The sequence below is a fragment of the Vigna angularis genome, chromosome 7 (genome assembly GCF_016808095.1).
Source record: "Vigna angularis cultivar LongXiaoDou No.4 chromosome 7, ASM1680809v1, whole genome shotgun sequence".
NCBI lineage: Eukaryota > Viridiplantae > Streptophyta > Magnoliopsida > Fabales > Fabaceae > Vigna > Vigna angularis.
Genome location: NC_068976.1, coordinates 25,054,567 through 25,070,906, shown reverse-complemented (window position 1 = coordinate 25,070,906; position 16,340 = coordinate 25,054,567). Strand labels below are relative to the sequence as shown.

At 29.2% G+C, this 16,340-nt stretch overlaps 2 protein-coding genes and 1 pseudogene across 3 annotated transcripts; 2 read left to right on the top strand and 1 right to left on the bottom strand.

Annotated features, from left to right (window-relative positions):
* Window positions 1-27: 27 nt before the first annotated feature.
* Window positions 28-2,440, bottom strand: LOC108336580 (O-fucosyltransferase 19-like; annotated as a pseudogene).
* Window positions 2,441-3,249: 809 nt separating this feature from the next.
* On the top strand, window positions 3,250-5,886 carry LOC108338136 (60S ribosomal protein L35a-1). Of its 2 annotated transcripts, none has more exons than XM_052879842.1 (5): window positions 3,250-3,399; window positions 3,516-3,551; window positions 3,783-4,011; window positions 4,094-4,136; window positions 5,167-5,176. In XM_052879842.1, exons 1-4 carry the CDS (start codon window positions 3,368-3,370, stop codon window positions 4,133-4,135), a joined length of 339 nt encoding a protein of 112 aa, XP_052735802.1. In that variant the 5' UTR covers window positions 3,250-3,367; the 3' UTR covers window position 4,136; window positions 5,167-5,176. The 2 variants fall into 2 exon arrangements, with proteins under 2 accessions (XP_052735802.1, XP_017430351.1); XM_017574862.2 differs by lacking the exon at window positions 5,167-5,176 and adding an exon at window positions 5,693-5,886 and having other exon boundaries at window positions 3,251-3,399.
* Window positions 5,887-7,431: 1,545 nt separating this feature from the next.
* On the top strand, window positions 7,432-12,823 carry LOC108336579 (receptor-like kinase TMK4). The gene is made up of 3 exons (XM_017573054.2): window positions 7,432-7,461; window positions 11,661-12,048; window positions 12,471-12,823. The coding sequence occupies exons 1-3, from the start codon at window positions 7,432-7,434 to the stop codon at window positions 12,821-12,823; spliced, it is 771 nt and encodes a 256-aa protein (XP_017428543.2).
* The last annotated feature ends 3,517 nt before the right edge of the window (window positions 12,824-16,340 follow it).

Below are 16,340 nucleotides of genomic sequence, written 5' to 3'. Positions count from 1 at the left end.
ACTCCAATAACTAAATGTTTTGAATATTTACATTGCCATTGTCTCAGGGGTCTCCTCACAGATGCAACCCGGATAAGGGTTTGCATAAAAGCTTTCTTCCCATTTGGGGTGTCGCCGAACTTTTCTACGATGTGGGCCTCCAATTTTATTTGCATGTATACTTTTCACCCTCGATGAAAATTCATCCCAAGAAATCAAACCATTGTCCAGTTGATCAATCAATCTCACAAATCGTTGTCTACAAGTACAAAGAACCAAATTATATTCACACGAATGATAAATTTAAGGTTAATAATGTTTTTTTTCTTCAAACTATGGTTTTGTTAGGTTTTATACTAAAAAAAATATATGAATGCGGTCTTTTAGTCCAATATCGTTGACTGTGACAAACTACAAATCAGGTTAGATATAGTTCACAAATTTCTCTCCTGGTCAACAAAGATTGATTCGCCATTTGTCACGTCAGAGGACAGTTTTCACTATTTAATGAGAAGCATTTTTTAACTATAGAACAAAATCATTGAAAACAAACATAACTAGTACTTGTCTGGGTCAATAGTTTTCCGAAATCCTTGAAATGCTCGATGACCACGAGCTGCTTTGGCCATGTGTCCATCATAACTATAAACGAAAACATCACTTTCTACTGCTATGATGTAATCGAGAGCAGCAAGTTGATTCTGGTGATCCTTAAAAGGTCGAAGCTCTTCTTCAGTGGCCAAAGTGGAGTGTGAGAGCAAGTAACGATACTTCCTTTGGAGAGGTTTCATTTGATCTTTTCCATAAATCACGCCTGCAGCTATATAAATTTTTGTGTCAGAAGGGTAACCAAGTGCTTGGAGGAACACAGCAGCCTCTCTTGGAGTCATGGGGCAGCTACCCCGTAAGCGCCTTGATTTGCTATCGATCTCCTTCACCTTCCAATGTTTCACCTTATATCTCATTCTCTTAAGTTCTTCAGCTTCTTCTCTTGTCAAGTTGTGGCTACAACCTGTAAAAGCAAGCATGTCCTTTTCATATCTGCAATATTGGCACTTGCTTGTGAGACAAAGCTTAATTAATCATACATATGTACCCTTAATCAAGTATGTCTGATTAATTACCTTAGATGAAGAGCAATGTAAGGAGTACTATTGTTTCTTAGTCTATTTACTAACTTCTTTCCAAGCTCTTCAATTGGAAGTGCGAACCTAAGCCCTTCATACATCGCCTTACAACGTACTTTCTGGATTGGATTGGCTAAACCATTGTTCACCAACCGAGAATCAGTATGCGTAAATTTTAGCACTTTGTGTTTCTTCAACAATGGCACCATCTCCCCTGCGTAATAAGCGGCCTACATGTTTCAAAGTACACAAAAAGTTTATATATATGAAAATCGTAATAACTAGTTTGTGAACTATTTATGGAGATGATGTGTTATTGCCTTAGACCAAGATACTGGAGCCTTCAAAAATGGCTTAATTTTCGCCATTTCTGGTGGTAGAGAATCCACTATATGAACATCATCGTCTAAAACTTCCATGAAGTTCTTCCAGTTAAAAATTTGCTTAAAATCACTGTCACAATACAGTTGCAAAATTAGAGAGGATAATATTCTTGTTATGGAACTCAGGTAAATGAGATTTCACACCTAGAATCCGTCCAGAAGGAATTAGTATCTAATGTAGGTAAAACCAAAGTGGCTTTCATGATTTTTGCAACAGCAACCATGTCACTTATCTGCAATTGGGTGGAAAATATGTTTATATGTATCTCATAAGATGTAAGTAAACAATATATAAGAAACAAAAATGAACAAAAGACAGATTTCATACACCAGCTCTCATTTGATTTAACCCTCCATTTGCATGCACCAGAAGGTAACCATTGGTCGCATTTCCCTTCCCTACAGGATAGAAAGTTTTCTAGTTACAATCATGGAAAAATATGAAAAAATTATAATGACCTGTTTTCTCAAATTTTGAGCAATAAAAAACTTTGGACTCACTGTGACCATTGGCTGAATCAATGCATTTGTGGTAGTTGTTACTGTCGGGATGCTTCCATATTTTGAAAGTCTAACTAACAGATATCAAAGAAAAGTAGCATCACAGTCTAATCTAAATCTAAATGTAATTACAATCAGGTAAAATAACAGATGGAACAAAATGTTGTATACCGGTGACTTTGTTGGTGACGGTAGGTGCTTTAGGACATTTGTATGATTTATAGGGTCAAAGTCCAACTGTTCAGAAAACATATTCAACAACACAAACTTGGCAATGACACACATAAAAACCAAAACCATTAAGCCCCAAAACATATGACGTCCAAGCTTTAGCCTGAAAAGTTTTTGCCAATGTCGTATTTTACGTCGCGGAGACATGCCTCTAATGCCAGAAGACATCAATCCATGTCGTTCTTCTGTGCCTTCTGACATGTTCCTCCTTGTCAACATGGTGCACGTACGAGATTATTCACTACATGGAAAAAAGACAATAAGCGATTATTACAGAGATTAAGGTGAAGGATGCAAAAGGGAGTGTGAGGTTATGAAAACAAAACATGCATTGGTGGAAAGTTGGACTTGTGTCATAGACTTTGTTTTCTTCTTTTTCCTTTGGTGAGGCTTTTCTATAGATAAACGATTAGTTTATATGTCATGGCACCGAAACTCCAGCCGATATACTCTCTTTGTTTCAAATGTTTTTAGTTTTCATCCTAATTGCTATATCGAGTTTTATAAAATATATGATTGTCAAGGTATCTACTCTTTGCAAAATTTCCATTTTTATCTACACTAGTTATCCCTCTTTCACCAATATTCTCTCATTGTTTTTTCTTTACGTTATTTTCTTTATCTTGTGTCAATTTTAAATTATAATAAAAACCTATTAATAAAAAATTGAAAGTATTACAAATACGAATCGTAACTTCTGTTTTATCTAATCGTAGTCCGTATTGCGTTTGTTATTTAAATAAATTATACAGTTCTTAACATTTAACAAATTTAAAACTGTTCCAGCCTAACATTTTTATATTTTATCTTAAATTATAATAGTTAATTAAATAATTACTAAATGGTTCCGTATTTTTGGAATTCCTTTATCCAAATCTTAAAGCAAATTAGTGTATAACTAATGTTTTGTTTTTTTAAAAAAAAATATTAAATCCTTATAGCTACTAATAATCTATTTTTAAAAGAGGGTTTAAAACTGAAGCAAGGCCTTGGGAAGCCCAATTCAATGGGCCTTGCAGAAAACCCTAGCTGGCCCGTTTTGTTATACTGTCTTTATAAGAACCCAGAGACTGATATTGCAGAACCTGCTTCCGCCGAGCTCAGAAGAAGAGAAGAGAAGAAGGAGGAGGCATCTTCATCACCAAGATGGTTAAAGGACGCCAAGGAGAACGTGTTAGGTTTGCGATCTGTAGTTTTTACCTTTTGTAATCTTAAATTTCATTTTTACAAACTTTAGCGGAATGCACATTCATGAGCTTTTGTTTATGCTATCGTGGTTTTTCTCCTTTGCCAGACTTTATGTCAGGGGCTCAATTCTTGGATACAAGAGGTATGCTGTTTTTCTTTTTCTTTTCGATTAACGTTAGATTCATTTTTTTTTTCAATTATGTATCATGTGTTAACTTGTTTCAAAGGTGCGTGCGACAGTGGCAGTATTAGGTTTATGATTTTCTCATAATAGTTTTATTCTGTGCCATGTCTATATAGTAGATAATAGATGTTGATTAAAGTAGTGGGACTATATTCGTGCTAAGAAAAAGAAATTGATTGTGTTGTTCAGGTCCAAGTCAAATCAGTACCCAAATACTTCTCTCATCCAGATTGAGAATGTGAACTCCAAGGAAGAAGTTGCCTGGTACGCTGGGAAGCGCATGGCTTACATTTACAAAGCCAAGGTAAAGAAGAACGGCAGCCATTATCGATGCATTTGGGGTAAGGTCACCAGACCTCATGGTAACAGTGGTGTCGTTAGAGCTAAGTTCAAGTCAAATCTGCCGCCAAGATCGATGGTAAACTTTTTGATACATAATTCGTTTTTGTTTTTGACATTTTTTGGTGGTTTATTAGTGTTGACTGTTGATGCCTTTGCAGGGAGCAAGGGTGAGAGTGTTTATGTATCCAAGCAATATATGAGGTAAATTTACTTTTTTCACTGAGATATGCATTATCAACTGTTAGCCCGCTATGTTTCATTGAAAACTATGATCTCAGTGTGGATGCCGCCAACTGTATGCACTAGTTTAAAATACAAACTGTCCCAATAAAGGAAACAGTGAAGGATTTTTGCTTCAATTAATCACTTTCTTTGACAGAAGGATGGCTTCTAAGCTATATGCAATTGCCAAACTGCCGAAGTACTCTTTTTCCTTTTAATTCAGTTTAATTTAATAGAAAAATTTGATAGTAATCATATCTGTTGCTGATGAAAGGCCTTGTCCATTATTCATATTAGACCAAGTTTGTTTTCTAAATTTAGTATGCTTATTCAGTTTGTGGAGATTTCATATGATGTTTTAAGGTAATGTTGTAGTTATAATACTAGTTAAAGTATAATGCCTGAGGAGATGCATTTTTTAATGTTGTCTTCATTGAATTAATGTTGCTCATCTAGTTTGTCTGAGTCTAATAATTGATTGTTAGTTTATTTCTCCTTTTGTCATATGTCGCAATGCTAATCCCTCTATTCAAACTCTGTTGTAGTGTATGTGTTTTTCGCTTTTTCCTTATTTCAAGTTTGCACACAGTTCTTCTTGGGAACCTAGTAAAATCAATTCCCAGGATTTTATATGTGCAGATAGCAAGTGAAAATCCTTTCTGCTTGAGCCTTCTCCTTTGTCCATGGAGATATGCTCCAATGTAATTGGCTCACAGTTTCATTCAGATTCTGAAAATTTGTTTGTTATTTGTTATGGTGTCTCTTTACAGCATATTAAGGTGTAGAAGGCACGGTTAATAATAGTTTTCAGATTATAACCCAAATCATTGTTATTATATTTTTACCATATTTCATTTTGTAAGACAATGCTAATTCCTTCATTTTAAAAACTCGCCAGTGTATTGTTTTTTTGTTCTATCCGTCCTATTTCTTTATTTGAAGGATGAATTGAACACTTTCTTCGAAAAGTCGCACACAGTTCTTCTTGGGAACCTGTTTGACAAAATCAATTCTCAGGATTTTATCTGTGCGGATATTAAGTGAAAAACCTTTCTGCTTGAGCCTTCTTCTTTTGTCCATGGAGATATGCTCCAATGTAATTGGTTTACATCTTCATCAGTTTTCTTGAAGATGGAATTTTTGTGGTGATTTTGCAATTAGGTATTGAAGGCAATATTCACGGTACCTTTCATATTGCTTGGGATTTGCCTTTATGGTAGATTGCTTTTTGTTTGTTGATATTAATATATGCCGTATACGTATAAGTAATTATTCTGTGTATTAATTTGCATGATAGATAACGCTTCTGTTCTGGCTACACGGTTTAGTTATGACTAGGGGAGTATCGTCAAAAATCATAGGAAAGAAATCTGATTGTAAAGTTACAATAATGTCATTGAATAGCTGCGGCAAATAAAATCCCAAAAGTTAACATGCTTCTGCTAGGTAGTTGTGCACTTAAGAATATCAAGTATGATGACCCTATTTTATCTACATGATCTAATTGGATCTGAAATTGCACGTTGATTTTGCAGATTCTCAGGACTCGTTGGTCGTGGGGCTTGTTTATCTGGATACTTAACACATTTGCATTATGCGAGTTAATTTTTTATGTTTCTTTTTAGCTCGTGAGCAGAATTGTATCTCGTTTAGGATGACGAATGAATCGTATGTTTCTTCGTCAAGGAGGATTTCGAGTCTCAATTTTATAAATGGATTTTTTACTCAACTGTTTCACATTATTGTCAGTTTGGTGTCCACTCAAATTTTGGAATTCAAAAATTCAATGACGTAGTCCCCCACTAAATTGTTATAAATTCTTATTGAAAGAGTAATTGCTAGAAAAGTTAGATTTGCAAGTTTTATAAATAAAAATTGCTAATAGGAATTTGTTACAAATAGTTCTTCTATAATGGTTTACAGCAGCTAACACTCGTCAATTTATAAATTATTTTAGCATTTGACGAGTTATTAAGAATTAAATGTTATATTTAATCAATCATTTTTATCATATAATTTTTAAATAAAAATAATTAATTAAAGTACTATAATATTATGTAAATATGTATTTTATATAAGTAAATAAATAATTAAACTAAAAATAGTTTGTATTAAGTTATAAATTATATTTTTATTTTTAATTAATATTAAGTTTTTATTCATTGTTATAAAAGTATACTTAATAATTATTTGAAAAAAAAATTAAATATTGAAATGTAAGTTTTTTCAGTTACATTTCTTATAAATTTTCTGATAAAATTTATTCATGATCCTTTTAATCCAAAATAATCTGACTTGTTTCTCTTTCTTTGTCCGTCTGAATCTTTTAACTCGCATTTTAATCAAAGCAGACCATTAGGGTATTCTCTAGGGGAGCTGAGCTGGCACGTGAATAAGAACCGGAGGGGATTTTGACCTTAAAAATGGTGTTAACTTTGTTTTGTATTACAGTCGATAAGTTATTTAAAATTACTTCTTTGTTTTTCAATTAATGATTATAAGAAGACACTAAGGTCTCTGTTGGTCATCTAGATACCATACGATTGGCAGTCTCAACACGACAACAAGCTATATTCAGTAAACTACATACATAATAGATATAATACTTATCCAATAGGATTAAATATACAAGTAAAATAATATTATCATATTGTTCTGGAAAAAAAGTTGAGTGCAAAAGAAAAAAAAAATAAAGATTGAATAATCTAACTCAGTTAACAATAATCTTGATGTGCATTTTTATTTATAAGTATTTTAGTTATAAATCATATATTTTCAAGATAAAATATAAACTCCGTTTTTTTTAAATATTTTCTAAATTACAAAAGTGGTTAATTAAATCAAAATTTCTTATGAGACTCAAAGCTCATTATTGGGTCTATATAACAACTTAGGTAAATAATAAATTAATTTTTAAATCAAAATTTCTTATGAGACTTAAAGCTCATTATTGGGTCTATATAACCAATGTGTGACTTCAAATAATAAATACTATATGAATTGAGTAAAGAGACTTAGGTAAATATTTTCTCAACTATACTCGTTAAACTAATTTTAATATATTCTATTAAATGTGTTATATTACATCTAAAAGTAAATAGAATATTTTTATTTTAAAGGGACTGAAATTTGGAAGCACAAGGATATACAATAATAACAAGTTATTTGATAATATAATATGGTAGTAGTTAAATCTTAATATCATGAACTTAATAAGTTATTTCAATCTTAATTCTTTAAACAAAATCAATTATAATTCTTTATTGAATATAGCATGCAATTGAATGTTGAAATGTCTAATGAGGTAATTGAAAACTCACTACCCATTTGATGTGATTGTGCATTTCACCTTCCCCACCCTCCTCTATAAAACAAATCTCATGTTTACAATAAGATATGGCAAATTAGGTTTCGGTTGACAAATTTGGTAGACCACATTATCCAAGTGCATATTAACAACAATTCATTCTTGACTGCTATCCATTAATGGATAGGTTCAAAACCCACTTTGTTTTTTTGCTATCCATTAATGCACTTTCAAAATACATTAATGTTAATATATTATAAAATATTAAATTATTATGTATTAATATATTTTAAAATTCAGCAGAAAGACAATAATACACTAACATTATTTCTTTTAAAAAAATTTATTTTATATTTTCTATGTTCGATATACTCGGACATAATTGAACTACATTGGTTCTCTCTCCAAAATAAATTTAGTATAATTTTAAGAAAAAATCATAAAAAAATTACGTTTTATTATTTCACCAACAAACTTGAATTTATGTTTTGTTATATCACTAACAGACTTAAATTTACATTTATTAATATATTAACAGATGTAATTTTTTATGTTTTTTTAAATTAAATTGATTTTGACACTAAACAAAAAATATAATTCAAATATGAGTACATAATAAATATTTTGAAAGTTAAAATAAATATAAATAATTTATTAAATAAAATGAGTAATCTTACTTAAAATAAAAACAAAACCTAACCTACATGCTCAAAGATTTTCTTGATGTTATCACTTCTGAAAAATAGCAAATGTTATCCTATCCTCTTCTTGACTTTGACTTTGGCTAAAGTGATGCTTTGTGATTTTTTTATTACATTATTTTTTTTTTATTATTATTATAAGTTCGCGCGTCAAATCCAAATTTGACGGTGTAATACGCACCACTTCAGGTGGCTTTGCATTATTGGGATTCCATGAAGAAAGCTATTTTTTAAAAAAAATTGGGCTTAACAATAACCTAATATTGTTTTCACTACGTAAATGTCACTTCTTCAAAACAACGTAACTTAATGACCAAAAATAAAACGCCGTTTTACCCACGTGTTTTCGAGTTTTCCCAACTAAAAGACACGTACAATACAAGGAAATGAGTGGTGCCGCAATCGGAAATCACGACGGGACAACGATCCAAAAAATAAACGGGGTTTTGAAAAAGAGATTTGGAGTCGCCACCATAGTTTATTCTGAAAAACTACGGAAAAACTATAAAATAATAAGACACTGTCCACGAAAACCATATTCTGGGTTCGGGAGTCGGTTACGCGCGTAGGGAAGATGTTAGCACCCTACAACCCATGCCTAAGGCAGTACCTTTAACTAAATGCGCAAATATGATGTGGTTTTCGAAATGTTTAACTATCACAAAATATATTTTTTAGTTTTTTGGGCCCGACAAGGATTGATCTTGCTCATACGTATTCTTATTGTATTCTCATTCAAAATGAGAAATGAGGGTTACGTAGTTCTTTTGGAAACTGTTTGAGAAATTTGTTTGGAAATTGTTTGAAAATTTGTTTTGAAATGATTTTGGATTTTTGGGAAGTGAATCTGACAAGGGCTAACCTTGCTCCTACGTATCTCCACTTTTGATGGAGAATCAAGGATCACGTAGTTACTTCTGGGTAGAAAGATTGTTTGTTGTTTAAAAGGTATTTTTTGATGTTTTTTTTTATTTTTTTTTATTTTACACTCATGATGAAATCCGAACGAAATTTGGTGTTGAGAAGTGGCTCATAAAAATATTTGTAATATCCTCGTTTTTTTTCTTTTCTTTTCCTTCCACACATTAATATAAAAAAAACGTTAAAATAAAATAAGTTTTAAGTTCTTAAATTTTAATAAAATTCAAAATTTAATTTTATCTCAAAGCACAGTTTGATTTTCCGTCCAACTGAAAAAAAATTAACTCAATTTCATTACATTTTACTTACGTCTGAACCACATTTTAAATTAATGTTTAAACTGTTTATATCATTTTATATATTTTATTTTCAATATTGATCTAAAATATTATTTAATTTAAGAAAAAAAATTATATTTATTTATTTTTAAGTTTAACTAAATTATATCAAAATTTTGGAGTTTTGCATCCAAGTATATCAAGTATAATATATTTAACTAAGTATATTTTCATTGTTATAAGTGTCGAAATTGAGTTTAGTGATTGAGGGCTCAACAATTTCATGAGTCAAATATTGAATTTCACCAGTTAAATTATATTACAGATAAAGTATAACGAAAGAAATGTGAGACTCTTATTGGTTGATGCAGCTCATTGAAACACATAAAGCATTAATATGAGAAAGAGACATTCCTCCATGTAAAAAAATTATTCAAAAGAAGTAAAAACTAAGATAATATTAAACAGATTTTTAAGTCTATATCAATTTTTAGAAAATTAATATATAAATTGAGATTTATATTGACTCCTATACAATAAATTTATTATTTTCAATCTATGTAAAATAATTAATAATTAATTGTGTTGTGTTGTTGTTTAGTGTTTTTGTAAGGTAGAGCTGAAATATAGAGATGAAAGTTTTTATAAGAAAATTCGTTTAAATGAAATTTATTTGACCTTTTAACAATAAAGTATTTGAGTCTTATTTAAAAAAAAAAATCTACTCTTCACCAATCTTCATTGTTCAATTTTTTATTATTAAGAAAACATAGAACTTTTATTACCAGAAGAGCAAAGCAAGAACAACATGTGTCAGTTGATAAATTTTTTACTTAAATCAATAATGTCTTAATGAAAACTATATGATTCGACTTTATTATTAAGAAAAAAAAAAGTTATATATGTTGATGACAAAAATTGTAGTGAACAATTGAAACGGGTGATGACAAGGTCCTCTCACCTACAATATTTAACCACCCGCTATTAATAGTACATGTTTTGGAATGTTATAACTATGTAATTATTTTTATTTACTAAATTCTTTAAAATTAAAGTTTAAAATATTTTTCTTACAATTAAAAGTAGTTATTTCAAAATTTTAATCTCATTTATTTTACCAGCCTTGAAATGGTAAATTAATGTGAATTTATAATACAGAAAACAAAAAGTTCTTATCTAATTACTAAATAGGTAAAAAGTGTGATAATAACCTCTTATTGTTAAATTTTATTAGACTTACTTGTTGTGAAATAAACAATTTGAGACTAAAATGTATTTTAAAAGAATAAAAATTGACAATATAAGTTATAAGGTTTAGAAATTAATTATAGATTACATTAAAATTTTGTTTCCTTCCATAAATAAATTACTACCATTTTATATATTTAGAGCCAATTTACATATTTAGAGAGACGAGGTTGATTATTTATCATCCTAGCTTATGTTAAATTAATTATATTGAGAAAATCAAATTTATCTTTAAATTTTCTTTAAGGGGTTTTTGGTAAAATTTGTGTATAATTAAGCTAGTTAAAGTTTATAAGATAATTGCTAAGTGATAATTTAATATCTTATGAGTTTTAAGCTAGTAAATCATTTTATTAACTTAAAAGTTTTAATAAATTAATAGGTAAATATATAATGATGTAAAAGAAAGTAATTTTATAAATTTTATTATTAAATAAAATTTCTAATACTCCGGATGACATATGTATATTCCACATGTTATTATGCAATATTATCACTTTGATATTATAATGCTATAACTATCATTTTAAGTAGAGGAAAGCAAATGGAACTGAATTACACTGCACTACTAAAAACTGTACTGAACTAAAAATTAATTTGTCTAAACTGAACTCAACTGTAAAACAGTTCAAACAAACTGAACTGCTTTTTGTTTTATGAAACTGGACTGAACTGAACTATACTAAATTATACTAAACTGCAATATAAATTGAACTGAATTACTAACTATACTAATTTTACACTGAATTGTACTAATTTTAACACTGAACTAGTTTTGAAATAAAATTCATTTTTATTAGGGTTAAATATGTTTTTAGTCCCTTAAGTATCACACGATTTTGGTTTTAGTCCCTAATCGAAACTTTGATGAGTTTTAGTCCTCGTAGTTTTGAAACTATTAATATTAGTCCTTAAAAATGGACGACGTTAAATTTTAGTAGATGTGGCAAACAGCGATATCCAACTGCGATCTGCACTCTCTGCCACGTTGACCAATAAGAATACGTGGCCATTCTCGTTCTTCCTCTCTCACACGGCGAAGATCTAGGTTTTCGCTACAGTGCTCTTCCGGCATTTGGTATCTCTTTTGGGTTATTCAGTTGAAGGTAATGAGAGGATTCTGGTTTATGAGTATATGCCACAAGGGGCTCTGAGTATGCATATGTTCCATTGGAAGAGCTTGCAACTAGAGCCACTCTCTTGGAAGAGGAGGCTCAATATCGCCTTGGATGTTGCTAGAAGAATGGAGTATCTTCATAGCCTGGCACATCAGATCTTCATTCACAGAGATCTTAAATCATCAAATATTTTGCTTGGGTATGACTTTAGAGCAAAAGTCTCCGATTTTGGATTGGTAAAACTTGCCCCTGATGGCAAAAAATCTGTAGTGACCAGGCTTGCTGGTACATTTGGATACTTGGCAGCAGAATATGCAGGTAATTTTGTATTTTTTTATTTTGAAAATCTTTTATAATAGGAAATTTTATAATATTCCCGAATTTAATCAGTTTATTTTTTCTGTGACTTCTGTTGATTCTGTATGCTATTACATGCTCTGTTGATTCTCTCTCTCTCTCTCTCTCTCTCTCTCTCTCTCTCTCTATATATATATATATATATATATATATATATATATATAGCCATAATGGGAAATCTTGAAAATAAGTGAATACAATTTTAAAAATTTTCACAGAAAACAGAGAGAAATATCTCACCAGGGAGGATAGACTTAGTATGATTCTGCATGATATAATTATCAGGGACCATATTGAAACTTTTACAAACCCAAATGCATGATCCTGATGTGTTTGACACACTAGACTACACTGATTTCTTCTTTTTATATTATATATTTCAGTGATAGGAAAAGTTACCACCAAAGCAGATGTTTTCAGTTTCGGCGTTGTTCTAATGGAGCTGTTAATTGGATTAATGGCACTTGATGAAGATAGACCTGAGGAAAGCCAGTACTTGGCATCGTGGTTCTGGCATGTAAAATCAGACAAGGAGAAACTAATGACTGCTGTTGACCCTGCCCTTGACATAAAGGAAGAGATGTTCGATATTGTCTCCATCATTGCCGAGTTAGCTGGGCACTGCACTGCCAGGGAACCAAACCAAAGGCCAGATATGAGTCATGTTGTGAATGTGAGTAGTGAGGGTGAGGGAGGAAGAACGAGAATGGCCACTTCAGTGTCAGATTTTTATTGACCAGCAACGTGACAGAAAGTGCAGAGCACAGTTGAACATCGCCATTTGATATTTTTACTAAAACTTAACGCTGTCCATTTTTTAAGGATTAATACTAATAGTTTTACGAGGACTAAAAACCATCAAAGTTTTGAATAGAGACTAAAACCAAAATCGTGTGATACTTAAGGGACGAAAAACATATTTAACCCTTTTTATTATAGTGGTTTAAAATATCAATAAAAAATAAAATACAAATTTAAAATTTCACAATATTATTATTATTTTATTTGTTTATATTTTTTATTTGATTATTTATTATTTTACTTTTCTTATAAGTAGTAATAAATATGATAAAATAATCTAAAATATTCTTAAAAAATAATAAGATTTATAATAAGTAAAGATTTGATAATATTATTATAGGAGGTATGATCTTAAATATTTAAATAAGTAAATATTTATATATTATTTCTTAACAACACAGTACATAAAGTTTCTAAAAAAATAAATTATAATTTTATTGTCACTCAAATTTAAGTGATAGTTTTAGCATAATGATTTGATTTTGACTAAGACCATAATTGGAGTGACAGACTTAAAAAAAAACAAAACAAAATCAAGTTAATTAAAAGAAACCAGAAAATAAAATATAGAAAAAAAGGAAGGACCAATAAGTCTCACCAATTATCTTACATCAATTATGAAAATAAATATTTTAATTCCTGTCTTTCAATGAATATGTTGAATATTTTGATGCCATTTTTTTACACAAAAATAAATAAAATATTTTTTAAAACTTTCAAGTATATATAAATTTAATTTAATTTTATAAGTCTTTTAATATAATATATATTAATAAATTAGAGATTAAATGTCAATATTTAAAAACAAAAACTAAAGATAAGTTTATTGATATAAGAAAATAGACTTTGTCCACATCAAATAAAAAAAATTGAAATTATTTTTTCTTTTTTTAATTATTATATCGTTGCATTAAATGAAATCCAAACATTTTCAAAAGTGTGAGAGCCGAGACAACATGCATACAACATTAAGATTTGAGAATACAACTCTGTCACCGTCCTCTTAAAAATACAGTTTAGTTTTTTAAAACTGAACCATAAAACAATATATTTAACTTTTAATAAAAATGAATATTTTTTTTAGTATAATATAAGATAGTTAGATATAGTATAAATCAATTATTTTTGCCGAGCCTAATTTTAAGAATATCGCTTCCTATATCCTGTAGAAGAACATAAGGTGTAAGAAGAAATTTAACAGGGTGTTGGAAGCAATAGTCTTATTTTAATTTAATGATTCTAGTTACCTTAGACATATCCGTTAGAGTTTGAAGTGTAGATAACATAGTTTAATACATAAAATAATATAAATTATATATTTATTATTTGTCGTGTGATACACTTATAAACATGATTCAACATATCATTAAAATTTAAATATCTTATTTAATACTTATACCATATCCATATACGGCGATTTAGTTTATTGGGTTAGTTAAGTTTAGATATTTTTGAATTGAAAATTTATATTAAATTATTTTTTATGAAAAATATCATTTTTGTTTTGAATATATGAAATGATTTATAAATTTTAGAATGTAAACATAATTAAAATGTCAAAATTTATAATAACATTTACGATCTTACTTAAAAATGACATAAATATAATAAATTTTGAACTAAAAGAATACATTGGTTATTATAATAAATTATGATTTTATATAATTTATTAATGAATTTTAATAAAACAATATCATATTAAAAATATATCTATAATTTTATAAATATTAAAATTAAAATTAAAATTAAATCAAATATTTATAAAATTCGAATCTATTATTCAAATTCAATCACAATTATCTATTTAAATTAACTTTATTTATAAAAAATAATTTATTTATCCAATTCAATTCTAATTCTTAAATTTATTTTGAATTTCTTTTCGGTAGAGTACATTTTTTTTTTCTAAACCCTACTTTCACATATACTCTCTAATCCAAGCACGTCATTAAAGTAATTGTTAAAGTAATTATTAAAGTAATTGGTGGGATATAGTTTCCTTGACGAAGGGGTGGTGTATATTAATTATGATTTAGTATTTAATTTAAGGTTTAATTGCTTCCTTTGTCTCCAGTTTGGTTGAATTGTGTCAAATTCATCCTCATTTTTTAAAAAGTTTCATTGTCGTCCTCACGTGGTATAAAAGTGTCAATTGAATCCAAACATAGAAAAAATTTGTGTCAAAGTAGTCATTTTTCCTATATCTCTGTGTCTTCCTTTCATATGTCACTTCTCTGGAGCTATGAAAAGCCTTAAATTGGATAAGGTAAAATGAATATCTGTACTTGATTGTATGAAAGGAAGACACAGAGATATAGAAAAAATGACTACTTTGACACAAATTTTTTCTATGTTTGGATTCAATTGACACTTTTACACCACGTGAGGACGACAATGAAACTTTTACACGTGAGGACGACAATGAAACTTTTTAAAAATGAGGATGAATTTGACACAATTCAACCAAACTGGGGACAAAGGAAGCAATTAAACCTTAATTTAATTATGAGATCCAGTGTGTCGTTTTCAGAGTCTCTTATCCTCTCTTTTTCCTTTCATACGTTTACACTGATAGGTTGGTGTCAGGTCTACCTATTTTCAGACCCATGTTTCTGCACAAATTGCGCCACCCCCCCCCCCCCCCCCCCCCCCCCCAACATATCCCTTAATCCTCTGCACTCTCTACTTTCTTATTTATTCTCTTACATAATATTACTAATTCTTTTTTTATCAACCAATTAGACTCCAAACTACTCTAGTAATCCTGATCCCAAGAATACACTGTTCTAATCATTTTTAAACCATTCTTCTTTCTTCTATCAAGAACGTAAAGACAAAATAAATAATAAAATTAGGTTTGTCTAATAATTTTATTGAAATAGAAAGTAAAAAAAATTAAAAGCAACTTTTTATTTTTCACTTAAATCTTTTATCTATTTGTTTTAATTATTTTACCGCTTTATTTTTTTGCATCCATTCTATTTCCCTAATTTCAACTACATAGACGCTTATAAACAAAGAAATAAAATCATTATTTCTTAAATTTTTTTTACAAATAAAATGTAAATATTTTAAGACTACAACCCAAACAAGATAGGATGATTTTTTATATTATCTGTAATTTAATAAAATTAAAAATTCCTTTCAAAATAATATATTATTATATCTATCAAAATATTACCTATTACGTATTGTTTTTTGTTATTACGTCATTGTTTTAATTAAAAAGAAAATATAAAATATAATCCAATCATATCTTAAAATGGTCAAACCAAATATTAAAATCAGAATCCGTTAAAAATCTATTTCCGACCAGTGGGGAGAGTAGGTTTCCGGTGTACACCCACATTAATGTGAACGTTGAAAATATCCATCTACAGTTGTCATCTTGTTTTTTCTTACATGTGAAAGTTTATTTTATTATACGACAAATTACGTGGTTAAAAATAATC